The following is a 20,533-nucleotide window of genomic DNA, read 5'->3' on the forward strand; positions in this document are numbered from 1 at the left end:
ACGCACCCTTAGTTTGTGATTCTTCTGTGCCAGGGTCATCTTTAGCCCAGGCTTTATGGTCCAATGAGTTCTCCAGCTCATTATTTGCTTCTTTTATCACAGTTTGGCTGGTTTTTATCTGTGTTATTAATTATAAGCTACCTCAAACGTGATTGGGTATACATTAGAAAACAATATTCATTCTAATTTAGTGTCAAAGGTGTTCTATTAAATTGTAGGAATTGATCACTCTTATAATAGCTTGCACGGTAAACAGACTGCTGTGTTGCCCAATTTTCTAGATAAACCGGTTTGCAAAAATTGGTAACACATATTACAAGCAGGGTAAACAAATTAACATTGTGGTGTTATCTGAATGTATTTTAATACTAAGGGAACATTTCCACAGTAAAAATGCTGCCTGGCAAGAGAACCAGCATCATCAAAACAAGGTGAAAAATAAAAAAGTAAAAGTGAGAAGTTGAGAGGAAATGTGTATCTGACTGTAGGCAGTAGTTCTTTGTGTATCTGACTGTAGGCAGTAGTTCTTTGTGTATCTGACTGTAGGTAGCAGTTCTTTGTCTCACATCTAACAGTGCTCTGCAGAAAACTTTAATTGTTGTGCAAACGTGTTTTACTTGCTAACAAAGCCTCAGATATAAATGTCAGAGTGATGATTGCTATTCCTGCTCAGGAGAAATAGCACAGGGTGGACTCCCCACCCCCTTCCCAGTTGCCATGGAAACATTCTGGTGACTTCATCACAGGTAGAGCGTTTGGAGGTTCTTCAGGCCAGCATGGAAGGTGGGAGCCTGACTCATTCTGAGAGGAATTACAGATGTCAACTGTGGCCGACTTTTCTTTCCTTTAGCCGAGCGCATCCTTGTCATTAAAAGACCTTTGAATCTAAGTAAAATGTCTTTGAAACGTCAGTGGAATATGATCAAACTGTCAGAGGAAGGTATGTTCTGATTTTTTCCCATAGATGAAACTCTTATCAAAATATAATTTGGGGCTTCCCTGGTGGCGCAGTGGTTGAGTCCACCTGCCGATGCAGGGGACGCGGGTTCGTGCCCCGGTCCGGGAGGATCCCACATGCCGCTGAGCGGCTGGGCCCGTGAGCCATGGCCGCTGAGCCTGCGCGTCCGGAGCCTGTGCTCCGCAACGGGAGAGGCCACAACAGTGAGAGGCCCGCGTACCGCCAAAAATATATATATATATATATATATATATATATATATAATTTGTTCGTTCAGTCAACACTCAGCAAATGTCTTCAGCTGGCAGGCACGGTACTGAGCACAAGGCGAAGGTGATGATGAGACGTCCTCCAAAGGCCTCTGTCAACTTGGGGGACAGACTCAGAGCAGACAGGACAGTGTAGCGGGGACACACAGTGATGCCAGCCTGTCAGGGAGCACTGTGCTGGGTTGAATTGTGGCCCCCCAGAGACGTGTTCAAGTCCTAACCCCCAGACCTGTGAATGGGACCTTATCTGGAAATGGGGTCTTTGCAGATGAGGTCATACTGGGTTAGGATGGGCCTTCAATCCAGTGACTGGGGTCATTATAAAGACAGAGGGACTTGGAGACACAGAGACACAGGCCGTGTGAGAATGGAGGTAGGCCAGTGAGGCGGCCACAAGCCAAGGAGTGCTAAGTGCGGCCCCAGCCACAGGAGCTAGGAAGAGGCGAGGATGGATTCTCCCCTGGATTCTTCAGAGAGAGCACGGCCCTACCAGCACCTTGGCGTCAGACGTCTCACCTCCAGAACGTGAGACCACAAGTTGCCATTGTTTTAAGCTGCCTTGTTTGTGGTGATTTGTTATGGCAGCTCTAGGAAATGAATACAGGTGGCAACACAGGTTGGAAGGCATGTGGGGTGGGGGCAGGCCTAGGATCCCTTCTGAGAGGAGGTGATCTTGAGCTGTGCAGGGGAGTTAGCCCCCTGGGAAATTTGGGCAGGTGTCATCCAAGGCCAAAGTCACAGAGACGATGAAGCAGCCATATCCAGGAAGGAGAAGGAGGCTTATTTTAAGGATTTCTATCCTGATCTCCTTTTTTAAATTCTTTTTTGGAACTTGGGAGAGATTTTATTAGGGAATAATTAGAGAATTCTTTCATGGAAATAATTTTACTTAATAGACTTTTAAACTTCAAAGTCTTTGGATGATTTCTTTTTTTGAATTTATTTATTGAAGTATAGTTGATTTACAATATTGTGTTAATTTCTGCTGTACAGCAAAGTGACTCAGTTATACATAAACATACATTCTTTTCCATTATGGTTTTCCACAGGGTACTGAATATAGTTCCCTGTGCTCTACAGTAGGACCTTGTTGTTTATATATTTTATATACAGTAGTTTGCATCCGCCAATCCCAAACCCCCAGTCCATCCGTCCCCTACCACCCTCCCCCTTGGCAACCTTCGCTATGTCTGTGAATCTATTTCTGTTTTGTAGATGAGTTCATCTGTGTCATATTGTAGATTCCACATATAAGTGATATCGTAAGGTATTTGTCTTTCTCTGTCTGAATTACTTGGTATGATAATCTCTAGGTCCACCCATGTTGATACAAATGGCATTATTTCATTCTTTTTTGTGGCTGAGTAATATTCCACTGTATATATATACCACATCTTCTTCATCCATTCATCTGTGGGTGAACATTTAGGTTGTTTCGATGTCCTGGCTATTGTGAATAGTGCTGCTATGAACATAGGGGTGCATGTATCTTTTTGAATTATAGTTTTGTCCAGATATATGCCTATATCCTGGTCTCCTTGAGCCCCAGCACCCCATGCACATGGGTTCAGATTGTTATGTGTATATACAACGTATACACAATGGGGTCTTCTTACTAGCTTCTCCCTCTTGGCTACTGTGTCTTCCTTTCTTTAGTGGATTCTCTCCACTAAATGTATCCCTTTCATTAGAGTTTTCAAAGGAGCATGTGACCTTCACAAGGTCACAGACTGGCAATGTCAAGGGGATTTGGGAGTACCTGATGGGAGATGAGGCTGGTGGGGTCCCCAATTGATTGTGACCTTGCTGAGACCAGGCAGTTCAGGGAAGATTAAGCTGATGAGATGTAGCACAGCCTTTTTCATGAGATAAATCAGGACTTGGGTGTTAGCTGGACATGGGCAGTGAAGGAAAGGGTGGGTGTGGAGGGGCACCTCAATTTCTGTTGTGCGTGATGGGAGGATGCTGGCCACTTGCCAAGAAAATGGATATGGGAGAGGAATGGGAGGGGAAGGAAGGGGAGGGGAAGGAGGAGACTGCAGTGGTAGCAGCTTGAGGGGAGTTGATTGGTTCCTTTTTTGGAAAAGCTGAGTTTGAGGGGCCTTGAAGGCAGCTGGTTCTAAGGGCTGGTGCCCACAGGTGAGGTCTGGGTCCTTCCTTGGCACTGATCTGAGATTTGGTAGGAGGACCCAGAGGGAGTCAAGGAGAGAATCCACTAAAGAAAGGAAGACACAGTAGCCAAGAGGGAGAAGCTAGTAAGAAGACCCCGTTGTTCCAAAAGTCAACCATGAAAAGATGGTCCAGAGGCACCGTGTGGTTAACAGGGTCAGATCTCACAGAGGTGATTAGCTTAATTCAAATCTGAAAAGCGATTGTCTCTGAGAAACATCTACTTAGAATATTAAGAAAGGGGTATCGTTGAGGGCAGGTGAAAATACCGAGGAAACCTTGCCTCCTATCAGACTAGAAATGAGGGAAGCGTTTACAGTCTATGAAGCGGGAATGTGACTGTCCCATCTCTGTCCCTGATACACATGATAGAGATATGAAAACAAGCAAGCTCTGTGTACCAGCGAGAGGCTGGGCGTTCGTTATTTGCACACGACTTTGATGGGTGGGTTCATTAGTCAACGCGTGATGTGGCCCGTCGGCTATTTTTGTATAGACAGCTCAAGCCATGCTAGGTGCCGTGTGGGAATTGTATGCAATGCCTTCCCCGTATCCCAGGCTTCACGCAACATGCTGCTTGCCATTTCCCAGATTGGCTGGATTTCTCTGCTCTTACACTTTCCCTTAAGCCCTTTCCGCTTTTCTCTTTTGCCTCTGCTTGGGCTGCGCCGCCTTCTCCCACCCCACGTCCACTTTTGTCTAAATCCACCCCATCCCATACCTTTCCTGGGCCCCTTGGCTGGCAGGGCTCTCCCGGTGGCTTACTGGGGCCAGAAGTAGCCAGACTGTGACTTTCTCTTAGAGCTGTGGGAGGGGACAGCCTCTCACTGCCTTTGCCGCTATGTCCAGCCCGGGGCCTCCATCACCCTGAGTGCGGCATAAACTCCCGCTCAGGTGGGTCCCGTCCCTGAAGCACTCTTCCCTCCAGGGAGGACATTGGATGCCAGGAGAACCTGGGTCAGGACCTCATGCTCAGTTCATGTTGTTCTGCGCTTGGCCTCCGGGAAGGCCTCCAGGGCAGGAGTGGCTGTGGAGAAATGTCTCAGGCTGGTGGAGACAGAAGGAGTTCCATCTTTCCAACCATCACGGGAGAGAAACCCTCATCATATGTGCCCATGCACTGACGCTCCCCAGACACAGAGGGCCCTGAACACCGCACACAATCAATTCTTTAAACAGCCATGGGTGGGTGGCTCACCAGGCTGAGTTTTAGTTTGCTTCAAACTAACAGCCTGCTGCCATTCCTGACGGCTTCATTCTAATTGGAAGCGTTGATAAGAAGCCCCATTTTGATCCCCTGGGTGTGGTTTTCTAAAAGCCGTGGGATGATGGTGAATCAGAAGCACTGCCATCACCTTCTAGGGCCTAAAGTCACCATCCGTACAGGAGCTTGTTAGTCTAAGACCAGCAGTGTTCTTGGACTTGAGCTGCATGGCGTGTCCTAGAAGGCTTAGTAAAGCCCAGAAGGCTGAGTCCTGCGCCAGAGTTTCTGAATCAGTAGGTCTGCAGGTCAGTGGGTGGGACCTGAGAATGTGCATTTCTTTCCTTTTTTTTTTTTTGGCCGCCCCAGGAGGCATTTGGGATCCTAGTTCCGTGACCAGGGCTCGAACCCACGCCCCCTGCAGTGGAAGCACGGTGTCCCAACCACTGGGCTGCCAGGGAAGTCCCTGCATTTCTTTTTATAAACATTTTTATTTTTTAATGTTTTTATTGAAGTATAGTTGATTTGAATGTTTTGGGTATACATTATATATATATATATATATTTAAATATATATATAAAATATATGTTCTTTTTTGGATTCTTTTCTATTGTAGGTTATTACAAGATATTGAATATATTCCCTGTGCTATATAGTAGGACCTTGTTGTTTATTTTATATATAGTAGTATGTATATGTTAATCCCAAATTCCTAATTTATCCCTTTCCCCCCGTTCCCCTTTGGTAACCATAAGTTTGTTTTCTAGATCTGTCAGTCTATTTCTGTTTTGTAAATAAGTTCATTTGTGTCATTTTTTAGATTCCACATATACGTGATATCATATATTTGTCTTTCTCTGCCTGACTTATTTTACTTAATATGATAATCTCTAGGTCCATCCATGTTGCTGCAAATAGCATTATTTCAGAGAATGTGCATTTCTAACAAGTCACCCCGTGACGCTGAGGCTGCTGGCATGGGGACCCACGTTGAGAGCCCCCACTACTAGCCAGCACCGTGAGCTGGAACTATGTTGAGCTTCCAAGAAGCAGAGCCTGAGGCAGGGATTAGGGGGCATGAGGGAGGGGGTGCTCTTCAGGACAGAACCATGAGAGAGAGTGAGGGAGGCCTGATGGGGAAGGTGCTGAGGAAGGACGGGTCTCAGGTGCAGTCTGGTTTATGCTCTGGAACAAACAAGAGAGTTACCCTGGCTTTTGTACCCCTCAGAGTCACCACTGGCTGTGGCCAAGGTGCAGAAAAGTATAGCCTTTGTCGAGGACGGTTCTCAGAGACGAGCAAAGCCGTGAGCCTCTGACTGCTACTCTCCCAGCAGCCGGGGGCAGCAAGGCAACGGGGCAGGGCAGGAATAGAGTCAGCTCAGTGTCCTAGATCCATAGCAGGGAAACTGGAGGCCCTGAAGTTACATAAACTACACAGAGGCACACAACTAGTATTTGGACATGGACTGCCCGACGCCTGTGACAAAGCCCTGTCCTACAGGTGCGCAGGGCCCACCCACCCTCTGCCAGTTTCCTTTTAACCGGAACCATTTCCCAATGCAGAGTGAAATTGACCTGCTGGCCCTGGGACAGGCACCTGCCCCTGAGAGCTCTGGGAAAGACCAGCTCGCACTGTGGAGAGAGGGAGCAGACTGACTTGGCCACCTCCTGCCCTCGCAGCAGGATCTCTTCCAGAAACCAAGGCCAGGTGCCATGTGTCCTGGCTTCTGCAAATTTCTGTACTGGGGACACCAATCCCAGGTGCTGGAAAATGCCCAAACTCCTGTCAGTCTTGTTCTCGGTAACCTGCCCCAAATGTCCACTGGCTTTGCCTTACTCAGAGATGCCAGGGTAGGGCCACCCAAGAGAGGGGGGCTCTATCAGTAGTGACAGTTATGTGGTCAGGTGGGAAGGGATGGGGAGGCGTTACCACGTGACAGGCGCTCTGCTAAGTTCTTGATATTTGTCATCACATGATTCCTTGTAACCCCGCTAGGAGACAGGTCTTGTGTTTCCTCTGACACATGGGAGAACGAGACTCTGACAATTTAAGGAGCTTGCCCCAAATGACTTAAACTGCCCAAATGGTTAGTGTCAGAGAAGGATTTGAATCAGGGTCTTTCTTTCCCCAAAGTCTGTACTTTTAACCATTCTGGTAATCCCCCTCGTGAGGCCTTTGGGGTCATCATTCATTGATCAGGTGCCCTCATGCATGGCTGTAGTCACACCGCAGTTTTACTCAAAAACACGCTCATAACTCTAAGTTACAACTTTGCCATTTGTGTGAATTCCCACACACATTTAAAAAAATTTTGAATGTTGCAATCATGGGGTTCGTAAGCCTTTGATTCCTTTCTTTCAGTTAATGTTGCATTGGAAGTACTTTCCCATAGTGTCATCATTTTAAAGGCCCTACATTCCAACCAATACATCTACCTCAGGTTCCCCAACCAGGCTGTGATGGGCGTAATAACGGCCCCCCGAAATATGTCCACGTCCTCGTTCCCAGAACCTGTGAATATGTTACCTTGCATGGCAGAAGGGACTCTGCAGGTGGCATTAAGAACCTTGAGATGGGAAGATCATCCTGGATTATCTGGTTGGCCCAATCTAATCACAAGGGATGTGATGATGGAAACAAAGTTTTGAGTGATGAGGGGCCGTGAGCCAAGGAACGTGGCAGCCTCTAGAAGGTGGGAAGGCAAGGAAGTAGGGTCTCCCCAGACCCTCCCACAGGAGTGCAGCCCTGTCGACACCTTGATTTTAGCCCAGGGAGACCCACATTGGACTCTGACCTCCAGAACTGTAACATAATATGTTTGTGTTGTTTAAGCCACTAAGTTTGTGGCCATTTGTTACAACAGCGATCAGACACTCATACACAGCCCCTGCTTGTCTGATGGTGGCAGTCTCCCTCCTCCCTGCTAGAGATGATGACACTTCCCCACAGCTAATGCTTGTTGCGTGTTGTTATAATCTGGGCATTGTGCTACGGGCTAGCGATTTAGGTCACTTACCCTTTTTTAAGGAACTCTGTGAAGTAAGCACCACGATCTCCATTTCATAGCAAGGAACCAAGGGATGCCGAGTCACTTGCCCAGAGTCTCACAGGTAGCTGGAGACGCTGGGACTTCGTGGCCTGATTCCAGTGCGCACGGATGCCTTGGTCCTGCTCATTAACAGTCATAACCAGGGTCATTTATCGAGCATTAACCCCGCATCCCACCCCAGCCTGAGTACTTTACATACGTTACCCTTAGTGCACAGATGGCAAGGCTGGGCAGGAGGTGTTATTATCTGCACTTTATGGATAAAGAAACTCAGAGAGGGTGAGCAACTCCCCTCCTGCAGGTAAGCTGAGCTGGGATGCAGACCCAGGCCGGTCTGGCCCCAGGCCTGTGCTGACTGTGGAGCTCTTAAACGTGGTGCCACAGGACCAGAGCCAGGAGGTTTCCGTCTTCATCAGCTTTATTGTCAGTTCATCATGATGTATCGACTCTGCACAGAAATCCACGACATCTTTCAGGTCTTATATTTGCGCTTCACGGGAAGTAATCTGTGCACATCATCTTGGATGACTGTCTCTGTCACTCAATAACAGGCATAGATGGAGACAAGCCACAAGTCGAGGTCGAGCTGACGGGGGTTCTTTTGTCACCCAAGGAGAAGACGAGACATAGGCTTCGGACGGGTCCGTGGTAGCCCTTGAAATTGCCATGTCCTGACCCCTTTGCAAACTTGAAAATACTATAGCGTATCATTTTTCCCATAAAATGCTTTAAATTCTATCTGAATTCTTTAATAAACCCTTCTCATGAGTTGATAGACAATATGCTAATTTAGAGAGGGGCTTTCTTAAATCTCTTCTTTCTCATCACCAGCACCACCCGCTGGGAAAGCATTCTTTGTAGTCTTTTGGAGAATCACTTTCCCCGGAATATCTGCATTTGTGGAAGTGACATTGTGACCCTGGGCTGTGGGGATGGGGCCACACAGACCCTCATCATTACCCCACCGTCTTGTGTTTGACTCACATTCCTGCAATAGCAGCGAGACGTCCTCATACCGCTGGTTTGCCTCACAGACTGCTTTGTTCCTCTACCCAGCTTTCCGCGAGGTGTGCGGGGCAGGCTGGCTGGATGAGGAAGTTCCGTAGAGTGATTCCGTAGACTCGTCCATTGTTTTCAAGCTGGTGGATGGTAGCCAGGACCAGAGCCCAGGTTCTACAGTTCTTGGCCCACTGCCTTGTGCTTTTGGATCTGATGATGTTCTCGGTATCGCTGTGGCCGATATTTATGTGGAGGGTGGTCTACGGGGTCTCGTTTATCCTCACGGATATCATCACAAGAGTATCCTCAGATATTCCAAAGCAGTTTCAATATCAGTGTCTGAGTCGCTCAAGACTCCTTCTAAAATGATTGTGTTAAGGGGTTGGATGAAAGTCGATCTTGCAAGTTCAGGCTTTCTTAACTCCAGGGCTGTTGAGAAATCCATAGAAGTGATCCTTCTGCTGGGTGTAAACTCAGGACATGGGTGCATGTGTGAGGGCTGAACTTGTTCAATTATTCCTGAGTCTGGGAACATAAACAATGGTATGGAAGAAGGAATCTTGCAGCCTGATAAACTGAGTAATAAGGAACTCAGAGCCTCCATGGAGGGGTGGAGTGAATGAGGGAAACAGACAAGGTTTTATCAAGGGTCAGAGTACACTGGATTCACTATTGGTTCATATAATACTTGAGTAGATGACATTAAATTTTATAGTAAAGTTATATACTCCATTTTATCCTTTCGTATACTAAAAAATAGCAATATTATCTCCCTTTGCCTAGGATTACGGGACAACCAGTACAGTCCCCTCGATCACTTTGCCCTTAAAAATCTCCAGTCTGATGTTCCAGAGAAGAAATCTGACTTCACTGAGGTAACATATGTTTCTAACTTCTAGAGTAGTCAGCAAAATGCAGCTAATTGTAAAACATGATCACCGGACTACTTGTTATGTGTTTGCATTTTATTTTGTTTAGTCAAAAAGGGAATCAACGCAGCAGAAAATCTCACCATCAGTGACTAAGACTTTACGTTAAAGTATGCAGTGTGTATTCAATCAGTCCTTTATAATCTTGACCTATAATTTGTAGATTTGCAGTATCAAAAGAGAGTATGGTGATTGAATCTCAATTTTAAACCAAAATTAATCTGCTGGAGAGAGAGGATGATGCCATTTGGCATTGTGAAGGTGGAGAAGAGGTAATTTGAAATCTAAGTTACCACAGGCCGTTATAACTGCAAAAAGTGTCAGTAGTCTCATTGGGGGAAGAAAATTAGAGGTCATATTTACAAAATGAAATGATTCTGATTCTAGACAATAAAAAACTCTGTACACAGTGGTAGTATTGACAATGTATCACATGCCAGGCTCTGTCTAACTGACTCATTTCGTCCTTCCCATGATCCTGGGAGGGAGGTACCGTGGGCTCTCCATATCCACAGGTTCTTCATCTGCGGGTTCACTCAACTGCCGACTGAAATTATTTGGAAAAAAACTTCCAGAAAGTTCCGAAGAGCAAAACTTGAATTTGCCACACGCCAGCAACTATTTGCATAATATTTATATTGTATTTGGTGTTATGAGTAATTTAGAGATGATTTAAAGTATGCAAGAGGATGTGCATAAGTTATACGCAAACACTCTGCCATTTTATATAAAGGATTTGAGCATCCCTGGATCTTGGTATCTGAGGGGGTTCCTGGAACAAATCCCCCTTGGATACCGAGGGACAACTGTACTGTTATTTTACCTATTTTGCAGATGAGAAAATTAAAGCTTCAATAGCTCCAGTAGTTGACTTGACCCAAATCTCGCAGCTCACAAGCTGTCTGGCTCCAGAGCTTCTGTTCTGATCTTGCCCTAAAGGGCTGGCATAGACAAAGGCTCACTCCAGTGAACAGAACTGAAAACATGGACTTTCCTGCCTGAAAGAATTGTCTGAAGTGTTATCGTTTACAAGGCATCTCTTGTCTTTCACAAATGAAATTCTGCCTCCAACTTTTGTAATTATAAGAGAGGGTGGAATTGTAAGAATTGATCCTTCATAACATTAAAGTAGCGAGGGTATCTGTAAAAACTAATTTGCCCCCTAAATGCTTATCTTAGGTATTATCCTTTGATTTAGCTTTGCGTTTAAGAAAGTTCAACATTTTCTCAGAGACCCCAGGCCTGAAATCTCACATGATGGAGAAAAGACACTATTCTGGGACCTGAGACTTAGTCATCAATATTTAAAGCCATTTCTATGTGGAACACGGAGCTCCCTGTCTGAAGATGCAGAGATGGGTGGCACTAATTAATGTGTTCCCTGAGAACAGGAGCAGAAAGCCCAGGTTGCAGGGAGGGAATGAGTTGCAGGAGCCGTGGACCATCGAGAACCACCCCTGGCAGGAGATGCCCCGTTAAGAAGGGGAGGATAATGTGAAGGTCAACTGCTCCTTTTTTTTTTTTTCAAGAAAGATACCATCTGAAGATCTTTCCCATCTGTTTTTCACATTGAGCTGGTAAAGCTCAGCATTTTCCTGTTGATGTTAAAATTAATCAGTTTGGTCATTAATGATATAGATCTCTGGGGCCATGTGGCTGGGTCTCTGTAACGCGCCCACGCACACATTCACATATTCACACTTGGTTATTATCTATGACTGAGTTAACGCCCAGAAACCATACCTTCTGAGCATCTGCTCTGTAGTGATCTGGCTCGTCTACTCTGATCAAAGCAGCAGTGTGACTTTCACATTTCCCTCCTAACTTTGAGCTTCTAAAGCTTGTCCCTGTGTGTTTGTTATAAGGATGCTGTAAGATGATGAAACACTCCAGCCGGATGCCCTTCCTTTGTAACTGCCGTGAGTCTCTGCCTCTCCTCCAGAGCCTGCACAAGACTGATCGCTTTTCCTTTCAAATTCATCGAAGCCATAGAAGTGGTATTCAGCCACTTCTCCAGCCAAGTGATTACTTAAAAGGAATGAAATATGGAACAGAGTTTTCTTTCTTAAAAAACAATGTTTAAATTTTCCCTATAACAAAAATAATGGCAGCTTCATACAGACACTTAGGAAAATACAGGAATATAGAAATAAGAAAATATGTATATATTTCTTTCCCTTATTTTTCCCATGCATTTTTAGACATAAGACTGTAATGTATATCAACATTTATAGCTTTCTTTTATTATATAACATCACTGGCAACTTCCCGTATCATTTAAATTCTTTGTAATCTTTATTTATTTTTATTTTTATTTTTTATTTTTTTTTTTGCGGTACGCGGGCCTCTCACTGTTGTGGCCTCTCCCATTGCGGAGCACAGGCTCCGGACACGCAGGCTCAGCGGCCATGGCTCACAGGCCCAGCCGCTCCGCGGCATGTGGGATCTTCCTGGACCAGGGCACGAACCCATGTCCCCTGCATTGGCAGGCAGACTCTCAACCACTGCGCCACAAGGGAAGCCCTGTAATCTTTATTTTTAATTTCAACAGAATATGATGCAGTCACGCATGCCATGATTTACTTGCCCAGTCCCCTTTTAAAGTTCATTTAGATTCTTGCCAGGTTTTCACTGTAATACATTACACTGCATTGAATCCTTTGGATTCTAGTAAATGTGTGGAAAGATAAAAGTTGCAGGGTGGAGAGGGGGAAAATCTCCAATTTTTCTTTTTTTAAAAATTTTAATTTATTTGTAAATTTTTATTGGGATATAGTTGATTTACAATGTTGTATTAGTTTCAGGTGCACAGCAAAGTGAATCTGTTATCCATATACATATATCCACTCTTTTTTAGATTCTATTCCTATATAGGTCATTACAGAGTATTGAGTAGACTTCCCCGTATGATACAGTAGGTCCTTATTAGTTATCTATTTTATATGTATTAGTGTGTATGTGTCAATCCCCGTCTTCCAATTTCCAATTTTTCCATTTTGTCTTAAAACCATCTTTCCCTATTGTTACATACCAGAGTGAACCCATACATTTGAAAACACTCTAACATTCAGGATGAAATACCACTATGTTGGCAGATTACCTAGTGATGATGATACTAGATCAACCAAGTGGGGGTAAGCATGCTTGCAGCTAATGCAAAGGTAACTTCAGTTTGTATCTGTGGAGAGACAGGACCAAAGGCTCCACTGGCAAATACAGTTGTACGCTGCAGAACAGCTACGGAAAAGGAAAGAACTGTCTCATGGAGAAAAATACAGGTTTCAAAGCTATAGACTGGATTCGGTGCTTATCCTTTAGAGAAATAAATTGCTACAGGAATGGAAGCATCCTAACTCCCGTGGTTCAGGATATGATTTCCCTGATCATCTGCTGTTTATCTCTCTCTTACTTCAATTTATGAAAGGGAGTCCTTCTTAGTAATATGCCTTAAAGCATAAATATAAAGTTAAAAACAGTCAATAAAATGAATAGAGCTATGAAAGCAGTTACCAGCACTACAAAATCATGCTTGAAACATTTAAAAGAAATCAATATCTTAAAGCAACATTTATGAAAGAGAGAGTGTACAAAGGCAGTGTCGTGTGGTGTTGGTCAGGACATGGATGGTTGACTACAAAAGCCAGACACAAACCCCAACTCTTTTCATCTGACCTCTCTCTGACCTTGAATGTTCTAAATACAAGATTATTTATCTAATCTTAAATACAAGAGTATTTTCTTCCTTTCAAATCAAATCTTACATCAATTAATTTTATTTTAGATAAAAGACATCTTTTTTTCAAAGCCATGTTCAGTTATCAAAGGACAGATGGAGTGACACCTTGAAATAGCTTAATTGGGGAAGGTATTTGATATAAAAGATGTGCTTACTTTTTAAGAAAATTTGTCCTGTTTTAAAAGTAGTTGGTGGATAGGAATATCAAGTAGCCCCTCTGCCTCATCTCTTTCTTGGTTTCCCAGCTCCAGAAGAAGTGCAGGACCCAAAGTGATGTCGTGTAGTCTGTTACGGACAGAATCGTGGCCCCTCAAATTTATATGTTGGAGTCCTGACTCCAGAACTTCAGAATGCATATTTGGAGGCAGGGTCTTTAAAGAGGTGATTAAGGTTAAGTGAGGTAGTTAGGTAGGATGGGCCATAATCCAATACAACTGGCGTCCTTATAGGAAGAGATTAGGACATAGACACATGCAGAAGGAAGAAAATGTGAAGACTCAGGGAGAAGGCTCGGAGGGAACCAACCCTGCTGACACCTTGATCTTGGACTTCTATCCTCCAGAACTGTGAGAAAATAAAATTTCTGTTGTGTAAGCCACCCAGACCGTGGTACTCTGTTATAGCAGCCCTGGCAAACTGATACTGATTTTTAAGAGGTTAGACCTTATCTTTAGTTATTTAATAGATCTCAACGAGAAAATAAAATTTCGTAAATAGAACTTCCCATACAAGTGTATGATATAGATTGAAGGGCAAAGAGTGCAGTGTTTCCTTTTTAATTTCTCTCAGTTTATTGGTGGGGGCTTTTGTCAAAGCTGAGTCTAAACACCTGAAAAAACTCAGTAGAATTTAACCTAATAATCCCTGGCCTGGCACTCTGATGACCTGCTTGATGTTATGTCCGGTCTGTTAATTCCACGAGTCCAGGAAGTTCCCTCAGCACCCAGCACAGAGCCTGGCACATAGTAGGTGCTCAATAAATATTTGTCTGATGAGTGAATAAATAAATGGTTTGACCATGACTCTATGTTATGAATAACAGAATTTGCATCTAAAATACTTTCATTCTACATTCACATTCACAAAATGTCACTGTATTGGGTATGTAGTGGGTTATGCAACTCAAACTCAAATGCATTCATTATAAACTCCTGTGAAATATGTATAATTTTGATATAAATACCCCCTCATTCCTCCATAGGTTTGATTATATCAAATATCCACTGATTTCTGCTAACTCACAGGACAAGTCATACCCTGGAGTTACATAACATGTTCATATCCTGAGAGGTACTTTCACACCCATCATTGGTTTTGATTTCCACAACTTCCGTATGAGGCAGAGAAGGCAAACAGATATTTCTTTGGAACTGGGCTTCCTTCAGCATTGATCCCCCAGGAACGGTGTCACCCTGACATCCTGAGCAGTGACGGAGCTTCAGCAATAAGTTCAGCTTCACATCATTCATGATGTCTCTTCCCTTATCTGTTTGCGTTGGATGGGATCAAAGTCACAGTAGCACCTGCCAGCCCTAAGGTAATGAAATGGTGGTTGATTCTCTGCCCATCCTTCTGGGCCTCTAGGACCTCCTACTGTAACGCCCACAGCCCCAGCACAGCCCCGAGGGCGTCTGTCCAGTGTGGGTGGCCCCAGGCTCCGGGTCGTGGCTCCCCGACTCAGCTCAGGTGTGCGGTAAGGTTGATGTAGCCAGAGTCAGCGCCCTGTCTGCCCTTGTTCCAGGCTGAGATGGCCTTAACTCGTTCCCAGACACACACCCCTTGTTTCTGACACTCATTGTTTATATCAAGGCCAAGGCCCTCATGGGATCTTGAGCCTAAAGGGTGGGGTACCCTCTTAATGTTGGAGACCAGAGTACGAGGAAGCCTGGCGTCCCCAAAAGAATTACTGTTTGCTCCTTGCGGTATAGCTGTGGAATCCAAAGCCGCCTCCAAGGTCCTGTGGCCAGTCTGGGAGCCCCAGGCTCAGGAGGGACTTCAGGAGGTCCAGGTTCTGGCCCAGCATCCTTTCTGCCTTATCTGTGCAGAAGAATCACCTGGCAGACCCTTAAAAATACAACTTCTGGGCCTTATGCCCTGAGATCCTGATTCACCTTAGGGCTTCAGAGGGGAGGGTTTAGAAATCTGCATAAAATGCTGATTTAAATCCTAGGTGTTTTCTATGCAGGTGATCACTGGCCCAAACTTCGGGAAACAATGCTCTCTAAGACCAATGCTGCCCAGTTTCCAAGATGGGTATTTGTTTTCAAAGACCAGTGTCAAAGGAGTTCCTTCTGGGTGTGACTATGCACTTTGCAGATTGCGGGGGAACAACTATTATCAGAACGAAATTTAACTAAAACGGGAGCGATAGTGTTCAAGTCAAACAGCCTGGGGTTGGTACCAGGTGAACTTCAGTTTTCTTGTGGGTAAACAACAGCCATGGAACGTGCTAGGTGGAGGGTGGGGAGAGAGACAGAGGGGGAGGGGAGAGGGAGGTGCCTCAGGCATCCAGGTGGCTCTCAGCATTGCTGGCCTATGCAATCAACTGGAAGCTTTAAAAGCCCCGATGCTTGGGGCCCCACCCCCAAGGATTCTAGTGTAATTGTTGGAGATGAGGCCTGCGCGTTGGGGTTTTTACAAGATCGCGGATGGCTCACGTGTGTAACCTGGGCTGAGAACCGCTGAAGAGGAGGCCCTGTCTTGAAAGAGGAGGTTTCAAGCAGAGCCCGGCTTACATTGGTCATCTGGAAAAAGGTAGCCATGGTGGGGGCTGCAGAGCACAGGCTCCGGACGCGCAGGCCCAGCGGCCATGGCTCACGGGCCCAGCCGCTCCGCGGCACGCGGTATCCTCCCGTACCGGGGCTCGAACCCGCGTCCCCTGCATCGGCAGGCGGACTCCCAACCACTGCGCCACCAGGGAAGCCCCAGCCATGGTGTTTTGACTTTTTAAAAAATGATTTTCAAAATGATGCTCCTATCCATTTCTTCTTCTTCTTCACCTATCTCTCGCCATCTTTTGAATTTGCAACTTACCACGTATCTTTATTATTTATTTTTATTTTATATTGGAGTATAGTTGATGTACAATGTTACCATGTATCTTTCAAATATAACAACGTGTCAGGTGATGAAGAATGCCAGGAAAGCAAGAAAACAAAGCACAAAACAGGAAGGACCAGCTGCCCCTCTTCCCCTGTCTAATAGTAAGGACCACTGAGTAATAGTAAGGACGCAGTGAGTAAGGACTGGTGGGCTAACATCACATGAGTGAGGGTCTTCCCATCAGAAGCCCAGCTGGAGGAGAGCATTCCCCTAGTTGAGTAAATGAATATTCATCCTGCTCTAAAGACAAGGCCACTGTGCTTTCTTATCCCATCTTAGGAAACGATAATAATCTGCTCTCATGAAACGCAGGCCCTCCCCCTTTTTGAAAAGACCGGCAGTCCCATGACTCTGTCAGCATTTCTCAAAGTGTGTTCCCTGGATCCCCTATAGCAGGGTCCCAGGGATGTTGGTTAAAATGCAGATGCCTGGACCCTACCCACAGACCTACAGAATCAAAGTCTCTGCAGCCTGAGGAACCTGCAAGTGTAGCATCTCAGGTGCTTCTCAGATACCTTTGAGAACTGCTGCTTACGTGCTAAGCAGTTACGCCTTCGGGCTCCTGAGGTGAAGACTCTGCAGGCAGGGTGCGGTGAGCAGTTCCCAGGGTTGTTTTGGGTGCTGCGCGGTTCACGCGAGGGTTCATTTTAAGCACGTAGATCAATGAATGTCAACGTAGAGGCTCAGGACCGTGCATTCGCCAGTGCTGGAGGCACTCAGGCTCCCGGGTCGTTTTCTGCGCTGCTTCGTGCACCCACGTAATGAAAACAAAATGAGGGCAGCCTTCCTCCTGGTCTCAGCCTGGTTAGATGCTTTATTAAAAATCACAGCACATTGTTTTGGACACACTAGTGATTTACTGTCAGGGCCATAGGATCTGCTGATTAGGAAGCAGGGTCTGTTGATTAGGAGGCATGCGACACCTTGATCATTATACTGGACAAAAACTCCTGCTTATGCAACTGAGCATTGAAATGCAGGAACATCGCATCTGTCTTGTTCCAAATCCCCACCCCCATCCCATTCTGTTATGAGATGGTCATCAGTGTGTTAGTCTGGGCAGTTGTCAAGCTTGGGCATTTGATTGCCATTGTTTTGAGTTCTGGACTTTGACCCCTGTGATGCCAAGCCTGAGTGGGTGACTGAATTCCAGTCTAGACCAGCAAAGGTGGAAGGTTGTGCTGGGGAGTTGGGGACTGAGGGTCGGGCGGGGCTCCTTGTAATCACAGTTACTGTTTGCATGGAGGAGCATGGACTCATCTCCCATGTACCTGTGCCCCCAAATCCCAGGCCTCCTCCAGAATCCTGTCTTCCCGCCTCTGTGAGGCTGTGAACCTGTATTCAGGTGCTCCTGGGCCTGGTGAAGGTGATTATCGAAATTTGGCGATCCCCATGGACACAAACACCGTTAAATAAACTAAGAACAGACGCCCAGCAGAGAAAAACTAATTCCCCAGTCAGAGGAATTTTCCCAGAATGTTTAATCATTTCACAAACAGATCTGGGTTTCCTGCCCTTCAGATGCTCAGAGGTGTTGGATGTCAGGTGCGTGTTGAAAGGCCTGAGATGAGAAACACTTGAGTGTTAGGAACAAAGATCTCCAGCATCTTCCTGGCCCTTGAACGAGTTCCCTGCCTGCATTACAATGAACTGCTTGAATAATTGCCGTCTTTTTCCATTTGCAGGGGACTCTGGCATCTCAGAACACAAAAATGATTTCATCCATAGTCATTTCACAGCTGATTGATGAGAATAAATCAAAAGAAAATGGGGCCGAGTTGCCTGTGCCGTGTGCGTATCCCATGAAGCTATCGCTGGCTAATCGCAGCGGAGTCACTATTAACAGGGCCTTCGAGTTCCTTCCCGGTAGACTAGGAATTCAGACGCCGGCGGGGGAGCGAGGACCTGCGACGGAGCCGCCGCGCAAAGAGGAGAAGCCGTGCGGTGGCTCCCAGAAGGGATTTGCTTCCATCACCATCACGGCCAGGCGCGTGGGGCCCCCTGCCAGCACCCTGGTGTGGGAGGCTGTCGGGGACCCACTCTGCATCAAGTGCAGGGCCCAGGATGCTCTGCTTGGGGACCCCTCTGCTCTGGCTGGTGGTGCCGATCCAAGTCGGCACCATGGACCTTTCACCTGTACAGAATTCTCCAGAAACAGCTCTGTGATGGGGCTGAAGGTCCCTGAAGCCCACGCACGGCTGTGTGAGGGACACGAGTACTGGATCACCAATGTGGACAGCAGGGAGGACCATTTTTCTCCAAGCACCCCACGGTCACAGGAGGGAAAGAGCCCGCTGGTGTTCAGCTCCTGTGTCCATCTCAGAGTGTCTCAGCCGTGTCCAAATTCCGTCTACTATCTGGACAGGTCCCTGTCTGTCCCCATTGAGCCACCTCGACTCGCTGGCCCTAAGATGCACAGATCCGTTCTGTCCCTCAACCTAAATTGCAGTTCACACAGACTGACACCAGATGGCGCAGATGGCACAGCTAACGGAGAGCCAATAAGCAGCGCCTTGAAGCTGGAGCTCACGGAGGGAAACCAGAACCTCCTAGGCCCTCGCTGGAACCTAGGTTTGCAAGAAAGTTTCTTGAAGGAAAACCCATCGTTGGGGCGGGTACATTTGGGGACCGCGGGAACCGGCATGTGTCCTTGGAGAGGCTCTCCTTCACTGGAAAATACAGCTGCGGGAAGTAACCAGGTCACTGTGAGAAAAGGGAAGGAGGACCACGCAGCTCGTTGTCACAACGGTGGTCATGGTCATGCCAAGCAACTGTCCATTCACATCCCGGGCTGGAGCTACACGGCAGGTGAGTGACACTCCCATCCTCCCCGCTGCCAAGTGCAGACCCCTCCCCACTTCAGGTAATTGGTGTGATTGCCAAGGTGCGTAGTGAGTGAGTTTCTTCTACGTAACTTATTCCAAGAAGCAGTTCTCAGTAATTGCTTCATCTACTCCACTCAGAGTTGACCGCTGATAGCTCCGTGTTGATGTCTGGTTTGGATAGATTTTCTTAGATGATGCTTTTGTAGATCGTGAAAGGCCTTCCCTCAAACTTTTGTTTCCATCAGTAGCTCCAGACCATATATAATGAGTAGGGGACTCTACCCCAAGTGAAGTTCATTTAGGCCCTTGTCATTCCAAAACAGGATGAGAAGAGCCAGGGGCCGTCCACTCCCAGATGTTTTGTCCCTCTGGTATGAACATCTGCACATCTGGAAGTCTCCAGAGTTCTGCACTTTTAACTTTTCAATCGGGTAGTTGATGCTGATGCGTTGGCCTTAGAAACCTAGACCACAAAGCTCAATAATGGAGTGTTTGTGTGTGAGACTATGTATAGTAATTATGGGACATCTTCAAAAAGAGGCAAACCTGGGACTCTCCACACCAAACAGCAGAAGCAGTAGTTTTCTGATTCTTGAATTGTGTTTTCTGGGGCAACTCGGCTGGGATTTGATACCTTTCCGCCACGGCCAGGGCCAGGCAGAATTCCCAAGGTCAGCTGTCCTGGGCACCCTTTACCTTTCTTGGGAGATCGGGGGTAGAGGGGGGAACAGGCCTTAGCCAGAGGCCAGACTTCTCTCCTTCCCCGTGTACACTTCCGTAAGAGATTCTGGGTTACGAATCAGTGACTTTCCACTTGGGGGAAATATTCAAATATAATAGTGGCAAAATTGAAAATGTGGCATATGCATAATAATTTTACAGCGCAATTTTTGTCCATTAAAAGCTTTATTAATTAATAAAAATGACTGTAAAACATTTTAAAGCTGTCATGTGCGTAGAAATGTTAAATGATGCAATGAATTTTAACAAGTGTATATATATTGAATGCTCAGAGATTTTTAAGGCAATTTGACATGGCTTTCAGACTGATTAGGCTGTTGAATGCATCTGAGTCTGGCAGACTTATTGCAAGAGGGGAAACATAAGCAGCCGTCAGTGTTGCAAAGCTGGGCTTCACTCTGGGTTTTAAAGACATTTCTCAAGCCAGCCATTTCTTCTTCCTCGTTGATGAAGAGTCTGGAAATACACGACCTACATTGCTGTATGCTCCCCCATTGAAGCATACCCTAGTCTTTGTGCTATGAAATCGTAACTTGGATTTATAGCACTTTCA

General features: G+C 46.0%; 1 protein-coding gene across 1 annotated transcript in view; it reads left to right on the forward strand.

The window, feature by feature from the left end:
* The first annotated feature begins 791 nt into the window (after positions 1 to 791).
* The window catches only part of C16H10orf90 (chromosome 16 C10orf90 homolog), an 89,366-nt gene continuing 69,624 nt past the window's right edge, over positions 792 to 20,533 (forward strand). Inside the window, exons 1-3 of the mRNA XM_033842190.2 lie at positions 792 to 940; positions 9,431 to 9,522; positions 18,100 to 19,222. Coding sequence (XP_033698081.1) covers positions 895 to 940; positions 9,431 to 9,522; positions 18,100 to 19,222 — 1,261 coding nt within the window. The 5' untranslated portion in view covers positions 792 to 894. The remainder of the gene's footprint in view (positions 941 to 9,430; positions 9,523 to 18,099; positions 19,223 to 20,533) is intronic.

The sequence above is a fragment of the Tursiops truncatus genome, chromosome 16, assembly GCF_011762595.2.
Source record: "Tursiops truncatus isolate mTurTru1 chromosome 16, mTurTru1.mat.Y, whole genome shotgun sequence".
Lineage (NCBI taxonomy): Eukaryota > Metazoa > Chordata > Mammalia > Artiodactyla > Delphinidae > Tursiops > Tursiops truncatus.